Source organism: Aptenodytes forsteri, unplaced genomic scaffold, assembly GCF_000699145.1.
Source record: "Aptenodytes forsteri isolate BGI_AS27 unplaced genomic scaffold, ASM69914v1 Scaffold15, whole genome shotgun sequence".
Classification (NCBI taxonomy): domain Eukaryota; kingdom Metazoa; phylum Chordata; class Aves; order Sphenisciformes; family Spheniscidae; genus Aptenodytes; species Aptenodytes forsteri.
In genome coordinates, this window is record NW_008795129.1 from 26,932,608 (window position 1) to 26,941,868 (window position 9,261).

Sequence of the window (9,261 nt, forward strand, 5' to 3'; positions counted from 1 at the left end):
CACCCTCCCAGCTCCGCTGCTGTGGGGAGGCACCACACCATGGCCACCAGCCTCCGCAGAGGGAGGTCCTGCTTTCACCACCTTCTCTTCACCAACAGTGGTGGTGTCAGAGAAGCCATCTTGGCCAGCTAAACCATTAAAACACAAGGTTTAAAAAAAAAAAAAAAACAAAAAAAAACAAAAACCGCGCAACAGGGCAAAACCTGACAATTTACAGAAGAAAACGAGCCTTTTCTGCTTGTTTTCCCCATTCCTCCCAGCTGGAGGGGCAGGCACCCAGGCAGAGCTGCCAGCAGGGCTGCGCCCACAGCTGGCAAGAGAAACCCCCGTCAACAGCCGCCCTGGGCCCGGGTACGGCAGGATGCCAAGAGGAAAACTTTTGCTCAGAAGTATTTCAGCCATTGGCTACAAATCCGGTATTTCTGAAAACCCTACATGTTGGACCATTTGCAGAGCTGATAAAAATGATCACTTATATGTAAAAAATGATAGCTAAGATTAAAAGGTTACCGATTATAAAAATGTTACGTTTGAAGACATGAGTTTTTTTAATAACATAGATATTTATCCTACATATAGATACACATAAATATACTGGCTTCAGTACATCCAAGGAGATGCTGGCTTGGTTCTGATTTTCCTCTCTCAGGGCTGAGAAGAGGGGGCTGCCGCCAGCTCCCTCGGAGCAGGACAAATAGGGGCACACGCTCCCTGAACTTAAAGGTTGAACTTCAACTTTCTTAATAAATTGTCCCTCACGCTGGTAGAAGATCAGATGCAAGATGCCAAGTGAAAAGAGGTTTTTAAAAAAAAAACAAAAAACCAAAACCAAACACAAAACAGGGGGAGGTCCAAGTTTAGTGAGTCAGAGGTAAACTTCATACCTGTAGACATTTTGTGAATATTTGGATTTATTCAAATGTTTTTTGGATAATTCCCCATAAATGGATAGCAACTGGGAAGACAAGTTACTTTTACAATTGTTTTATTCATCAATAGGATTAGAAAGCTGTTTACTACAAGCCCTTGGGATCGAGCACTAGCTATTCTCCTTCCTTGCTCCACTCGGCTCTCTACCGTTTAAAAGATACTTCCCGGTACTATAAAGTCAATAGGACCAATATGCTTCAGCAGACTGAGATGTCATTCCAGTTGGGTACTTTCCATAGAATAAAAGTATCTCTAAAAGGAGGAGGAAATGGAAAGTGTTATTTAAAATGAGCCCACCCCTACATAACACCACGCTGTTGGAATATCTAATGCAGGATATCACTAATGCCAGGCATTTGGGAAGGCTCACTTGGCCAGCACCAGCCAGGGTCAGGACGGCACTCCAAGTCAGGACAAAAATACCACTTTCTCTCCCTCAGCAAAGTGCATCCTTGAAGTGACGGGTTTGAGTTTTGAAGATGGAGACACGGTTGCTTCTTGGTTAATCCCCTCCTGTCATTTCACAATCCAAACTTCACTGAACAGCAATTTATAAACACCCTAGCCTGCCCGGTCGCCCGGGCGAGGTGGTTTGGTGCTCTCCCTCCGGTGCCCAAGAGCCGCCTGGAATTTCACTCCTGTTCCTGTCTGCATGCAATGCACCCCCATGCAATGCCCCCACACACATCAGGGCTTGGCGCCAGTCATGATTTTAATGGGAGCTTCCGATGCCTCTTGCAAGGAACTTTGTCTTTTTATCAAGCACAAATACTTGGAAGACCTGTAGCACATAAATTTATAGCACCAGTATTGATACTCACAGAAGGCAGATGATTGAGAACCTGCTGGCCCCGCTACCTAAGTTGCACGTGGTCTGAAATGTCAGCTGCTGAGCAACTGAAGCAGCATTTATCAATCAATAAAACGAAGCAATAGATTGACTTAAATAGCATATTTATCCCAATGCAAAGGAAAACATATTGATATCCCTATCTTCCATAGCCCAAAGGGAGGAAAAAAAAGCTTATTGTCTTTTCCATTTGTAAACTCCAACTATTGCAATAAATAAAAATACCTGGCTCCTCACAAACAAGAACAGCCTCTGCAAATCACTGAAAAAAAAAAATCAGGATTTCTTTATAATAAGGTCTTGGGGACAATATTATGAAAGTGTCAGAACTACAAGCCTTCCCCATAAACACGTTAAATTATAGAAATAAAACTGCATGTAAGTGAAAAAGAAAAATCTTAACTGGGCTAAAGGTTGCACTTGATTTGGGTAGAAAACAGAAAAAAGCACCAAAAAATGCACAAACTTAATAAGCAAAACAAAAACTTTGTAGAGGCTGTGACTGAAGTCAAGCATTCCCAGAGACTTAATAAAGTGTTCGCCTCTGCAGTGCCTGAGTGCTCTACAAATAAAGAGGGTTTTCATGGTATTTCAGGGATATTCAGCTTCCTGCAGTGCTATTCTTGTTTTACAAGCAGGGAGCCCTAGCACATGCACATTAAATATAAGAGAATCCAGTCTGAGAGGCCCAAAACCTGACTACGTATATACACATGTGCTTCAAATATAAAGCTTGTGTTTAGCAAATAGAGAAGGTCACAGGTTGTGTCATGTATTTCAAAAGTATTAAAAAACATAAGCAAAGGGAACCCAAATTTAACACAAAGCAACCACATTTCTTCATAGATTTGTAATGTCTGAAGCTTAAACTGAAATTACCTACAAAACTGTATCTGTTTGTACATGTGTATATGCATATAAATTCTAATACTGATACTTGCTACAAAAAACATTGGCTCAGTTCTGTAAAGGTTAGTGGGATTAAGAGAAAGAAAAGGACACTAACAGGAAGGATCAAAATTTTAATCTACATAGGATCGGTAATGCTAAAGCAATTTGGTGAAAGAATATACATGAACTCTTCGTCCTGGCATTTCTGATTTCAACACCAATGGATGAAAAAGCAAAAAGATAGGTATTGAGCAAAGAGCCATTGTGGAAACGTAGAGGCAGCAACAAAGCTTTGACTTAGCAGAAAATATTTTCTGTTGAAAAATCATTCCACAAAAGAAAAAAAATAAAATATCTGATTTAAGAAGACTATTTTCCTTCAAGGAAACCAACACTGAGAAACACTGAAAGTCTTCATTCCAGGTTAGATTGCCTCTGTTACAAACGAAAAAAATACCATGAGCATTTTGTTAAATATAAAAACCATTAAAAGGCTTTCACCTCTCCAGCATCTCCTCCCAGCACTCACGGCTCTGACAAGGCTCCCTGAAGGAGACCAAGAACACAATGTGTTTGCTATAATGCATTCTTCTGCATATACCTTAGCGGCTATTACTGAAGACATCCATAGTACCAGGGCCAGTACAGCACTCAAGATCAGTAAGAAAATGCAATTTCTGTTGAAATGTGCATTAAAAAATTTAAAAAAAAAAAATCCATTTGAAGACTGTCAAACATTTTAAAATGGAAACAGATGTTCAAGTGTTACATTTTCCTTTGCTCTGAGTAGAAGTGCGGAAGGCAGCATCCAGGCTCCATTTACCCAACAGCCTAGCTGAAGCTCCTGCACTACAAACACTCTATTTTCAAGGTTACGCAAGGCCCCAAATTGCTGCTGAGCAACCACCCACAACTTTAACCCCTAAAAACTCTTGGGGGTATTTATTCAATAAGCCATTGGCAAGATTTACAGAAGCAACCTTTGTTTCTATGTGCTTGCAGCACTGGTTGTGGCCAGGACTTAGTTCAGGCGTGGATGGAAATTCCTTATCGCAGGCTAAGGGTCTCCCTACAGAATTCCCAAGTCTGTATGTAGACAATCTGTATGTAGACAATCTGCTCAAAGCATGATACCCTGAAATGAGCTGCAGAGTATTATGGTCTTCAGTAAGGAGCCCAGTAATGACCTTATATTACTCGTTCTACTGGAGTGCCCACATACTGTTGGGTTTAGCATCGCACTGGCATTTCCTGGAGAGCCAGCAAGCTTTCAGTCCCTGCAAACGCTGGAGCCTGCGCCATACGGGACTGTGCACACAATTACGGGAGACAGACTCACTAACCTTGCATTTCGCAGTCACCCTTCAGCAAGCAGAAGGCAAACATGGATTTCAAGGGCTATAAGCTGAAAGCCACCATCTCAACATAACAAAATCACTGCATTTCTTATGACCTCAATCGGGACGCTTCCCTCGCTCCCCTCACTGCCCAGCCACTGCCAGAGCGGCAGCCTGCTGCAGGCTCTGCTCAGACAGGCTCTGCTCAGTGCTCTCCCACCGGCGGCTTGTGAAGCACTTCTGGGGAACTTCACTTCTTGAAGAGATGACAACACACTTGCATCTCTATCTCCTGATCCCTCCCTCACAGGAGGCTGGATGAAAGGCTTGTTCTCCAAGGTTTCCTGGGAAAATCTTCTCAAACACACCAATAAGAATACACCCTTTGCAAGGAACCACTGTCGGAGATGCTCTAGAGAGCCAGGAATGCCAAACTGCAAGAACATAGCTTGAAACATTTTAAAAACTGCTTTAATAGCATCGATAATAGTAAAAGCACTGAACATCATGTACCAAAGGGCTACAGCTTTCATCTAACGGGTGCCACCAAGGGGTCTTGCAGGTGCTCCCTCACCCCACATCCAGTGGCCACCGACCGCACGGGGATGCGTGGAACACACAGATGCCATACAGGCACACCTGACTTGGGACCAAACCAGCCACAACTTCATCCACACGGCAGAGAGAACGATGCAGGAGACAAAAGTATTAATCCTTTCTCTGCAAAAATATCTAGATGCTGCCTTCCTCACAAAAAATGCTGTATCCAGTAGACATAAAACAAGCTATCATTCCTAGGTGGGAAAATAAAACGTCACTATTTGCTTTAGATATACAAACGGTAAGTACATAAATTCATGTTTTGCAATATGCGCAAGAATAATAGCTGCTTTCTTTTCTTACAGAAAATAACACCTTCTAGTAGCTGGAGCTCACAGCTGTTAAATTATGTGCATTACCATCCACCAAACTCCAATACCTCATTCCTTTATCTTTGTAACATTGCTGAAACATTGAGAAAACAATTATATCATTACCAATAACTGTGGAAGGCAAACCTGCCATAAGACAGGCTTTCAAAATGAATACAGGCGCATAGCCTGCAAAAAGCTTATTAACTTCTCAGTTTAAACCACTTAACTAAGCAATTTGCTCTCAGTATTTTTATTACTCTTCATATTAAGTGTAAAGATTATATAGGAAATAGTTCAAGTACTACCATAACACTTCCCAGAAGCAGCTCCTGATTACGGCTGTAGCGCACTGATATCGCCATCCTGCAGTAATGCTGTCACCACGCACACTTCTCTGCACAAGCTCTGGAGTTCACACACAGCCAGGGATGTTATTGGGTTAGCACTGATCACATCAATCAGAAGTAAGATTTAAAGAGGGATGGAAAGATTTAGAAAGATGGTTGGGGGTCATCATGCTCCTCCCTGCAACTCTTCCACCCGAACAGGAGCTCAGGGGATTTCTGAAGAGGTGGCAGACAACGCTGAGCATGCTGCCGGAGGAAGAGTTGGATCCACCTGAGGATTTCCTGTGAAAACAAGCTTGAGTATGCATATATTGTCCAGGGGGAAGAAAAGCTTCTTTTCTCTGTGCTACTCACAGACCACAAACGTGGCATCAGACTGGGAATGCCCCTGTTCTTGCCAGGCACACTTCTCAGGCATGCCTCCCTAACCCGCTGCCAGGTACACTCTTGTTTTATATCTGAAATATTGTATGTGATAAAATACGTTTATGCATGTTTAAAATATTTCAATATTTTTAAGATACATAAAAAAACAACAGGCTGTCGCTCTGCTGCACAGAACACCTCCCTCACCATTGCGCCTGTCCTTAAAAACACGCTTCGAACAATGCATCCTGTCTGGGAACACAGCTCAACTATTCCCCGTGGCATCCCAGGAGGAATGCATTAATATAATGGGGTTTCGCCCATGGCATTCTCATTTCCAAGCGCTGCTGAGCAGCACTCCAGTTGAGCATCGGGCAATTCTGGCAGGAGGAGAAGGCAGCTTACTGCAACGGATTGTTAAAACATCAAAATATGGAACAGATTCGAGTGGTTCAACATGTTTCAATACATAACAACATTCACTGCTAATTAATCAGTCTGGCAAATGAACCCAAACAGCAAGGACCTCTTCCAGCACACTCTCACTGAATCTCTGCATTACTGGCATAATACAAGAAAACTTCCTGTGTGCTATACAGTTGCAAAATAAGTACTTTATAGGGCAAAGACCAATGTAAGAGGGGCTCTGCTGTCAACCGAATGGACACTACCTTCGATCTAAGAAAGAAACAATTGACAGCAAGCCATTAAGAATGGCTTCCTAATTCTGAAATTAAGAATATATGTTAGGGGTTTAAACATCAGTAGCATTTTACTTCTTAACCTTTTCTATGAAACAACTGGTAGTTTAAACTACTACTGTAGCACCAAAACAGAGAGATTCAGCTTTACTGCAATGTATTTTCTGTTCTTTTCCAAGTTAGCTCTTCTGTTAACAGCTGTGACATACCCGAGTTACGCAGATTAATGGAATTTATTTCACAAATATCATTGTGCGTAACTGACTCTTAATGAGATGATGGATCAATTGCTCTTCTCTACTGATAGCTGTCTACACAGACCACACCAAATTCTTAAGATTAGCAGTCAATAGGAGAATTATACATGAACTGTGTTGGCAATTTCTTGTTTGAAAATAAACCAAGTATGTTGGGAGTGGCTGGCCGCTTCATTCCAGAAGTCAACAAACAGTTATGGAATAATCTGTTACAATCATCTATAATTACACACGGTCTTTTCTTTCTTTAAAAGTAATTTAGAGGATGAAATGCACTTTGCCATCAAGGTTCAGATCAAGCAAGAGATTTTCAGCTGAATGGAATGAAACCCTTACTTTAGAGAATGGTTTAAGCATCTCTGGGAGATGCATTAAAAAAAAAAAGGTAAGTACTTAATTATTTATCTCCTACTGACCTGGTATCAGCTGAGGTGCCAACACTACTGTAGGAAGAGGCCTGGAGGCAGCAGCTGGCCTGGCTATAGCCATAGCTACTTGATTTGTCATTAACAGAGGTTTCTCATTTCCCTGGAAGAGTCTTGATTCCTCAGGATGTATCCACGCTGAATCCAGAGCAAATGCATTATTCAAGTATATCTGTCCAACATAAATAAATAAAAGAACGTTAAGGTTTGAGACACAAAACTCAGAAATAAAAGTGAGAATAAAGTATCTTTAACAATATTACAATACAGATAGTATCTCAATTCAGGGACAAACTTGCAAAAATAAATTGATTTCTGCTCCATTAATGTTGCAGGCTGAGTCTAGCTGACCATCTACAAAATTAACTGGCTTTTAACACAACTAATCAGCTGATGCAGCATCACAAAAAAAAAAAATAGCTGAAGGCTGTCTCCCAGACACAGTTACTCTGGAGCAAGCCCATCTGCAATTCAGAGGCTTCAGCCGTCTTCTACATAGGAGAGATGGGGGTGAGGGAGGGAAGTGGGATAAAGTCACAAAGTTTTGTTTTAATTATTCAGCTAGGTAAATGTACAGATGTAGGTAACTGTGGGCAGGATGAGGGCACAGGACCACGAGTGACACCCTGGCGCCAGGGACATGGCAGCATTCGCAGTGACGCTACCGCTGCCAGCACTGTACCGCAGCATCCCTTTTGGGGAAAAACAGTGGAAGTACCAGGAAGAAAGGGCAAATGGAAAACTCTCATAATCACACCCTATAGTAAAATTATAACATTCTACTGAATGTAATAAAGAGAAGTATTAAAGATATTTTAGTCTTTTTATACCTTCAGAAAAGTGAAGCCGCAGCTACTACTGCTGAAGTAGCCTCCTCCATTAACCGTCCCTTACAACATACCTCCTCCACGGGGTTTTGCCTGACAAACTACTGACCTTTCGCATGCCTTCGGAATTCACAAAACCCATAACATTTTTCAGCCTATACACTTTAGCCTTAAAAATACTTCAACATACCAAGATGAGACTTACTTTGCAGTTTGGTAGCCTTTTATCGATCCAGTTTTTCCCAGCATGAGGCGGAACCGTAGATGTGTACACAGGTGGAAAAACAGGAACAAATTCCACGCTCGAAGAAGGTGAAAATCCTATGATTGGAGAATGAGCTCCAAATAGCCACTTAGGGGATAAAAACAGGAAGAAAAGTTAACAAAAGGATTTTACCCTGAGTAAACTGATGCTTTTCATCATTTCCTAATTATATAAAAGATGAGTACAGAAAATTTCAAACATGTCTCTTCAGTCCAACAACCATTTGTGGGTTTTTGGCATTCCATGGTGAGCGACACATGGCACCGACATTATAAACTGCTTCAGAAAGCCACAAATCAGTAGCCTGGCAGTAAAGCAGTACTTGGCTAATGGCTGCTAGTCGCCAGGGAAGCTTGGTTTTTCTCTGCTCAAACAGAATCTCACATACAAAACAAAAACATCACTAGAAAGTGTTTTTAAAATTCGTCTCAAAGCAAACAAGAACTAAAGGAATGTCAGAAATGTATTTCCTCTTAACTTAAAGTCGTTTGGCAAATGGGTTCCCACAGTAAAACCACCTCTGCAGTTTATTTAAGTGGTCTCACACTGGGGAATAATTGATGTTACTGTTTCATTAGACCCTGCACTACCTATTTTCTCCCTCCCACTCACTCTGCACCCAAACCACAAGAGACACTCAAAAAGGCTGGAAATCTTCACATGAAATCGAGCGGCTACTGCAGCACTCAAATCTCTGTTTTATTTTTACTTCTATCTAGTAAAAAATATAAAGACAAGGCAAAACTATGAATACAGCTTCCGATATCTCCGCTGCAACAGGATAAACACTCCAGCCGAAACACTTTACTATTTTAAGCAGCCTTACGGCAGCAATTAATAATTGAAATATTCGTCAGGGAAAGCAGTGATGAGACAGATTGGTTCAACTGACACGACTCAAAACTTTAGTCTTTATGAATATTCAAAAAAAACCAAAACACTTGACATTACATATGACTGCACGAGCACTGTTGGAGCATTTCTTCCTTTCTGGTCTCTATTTGCAGAAAACGCATCCTGCAACCGGCGATTACCGGATGATGGAGACGAGCCACGCTGGAGAGACCGGCAGACCCTCTCCCAGCCCTTCTCTTCCCGGGGAAAACACCACTGCAGGTTTCTAAACCCGGTGGAAGCTCCGCGCTCCGCGA

At 41.8% G+C, this 9,261-nt stretch overlaps 1 protein-coding gene across 1 annotated transcript in view; it reads right to left on the reverse strand.

Annotated features, from left to right (window-relative positions):
* TCERG1L (transcription elongation regulator 1 like) overlaps positions 1 to 9,261 on the reverse strand; it is a 192,248-nt gene that overhangs the window by 91,981 nt on the left and 91,006 nt on the right. The window contains exons 2-3 of the mRNA XM_009278130.1: positions 8,051 to 8,197; positions 7,010 to 7,190 (exon numbers count right to left, since the gene is read on the reverse strand). Of these exons, the coding sequence (XP_009276405.1) occupies positions 7,010 to 7,190; positions 8,051 to 8,197 (328 nt within the window). The remainder of the gene's footprint in view (positions 1 to 7,009; positions 7,191 to 8,050; positions 8,198 to 9,261) is intronic.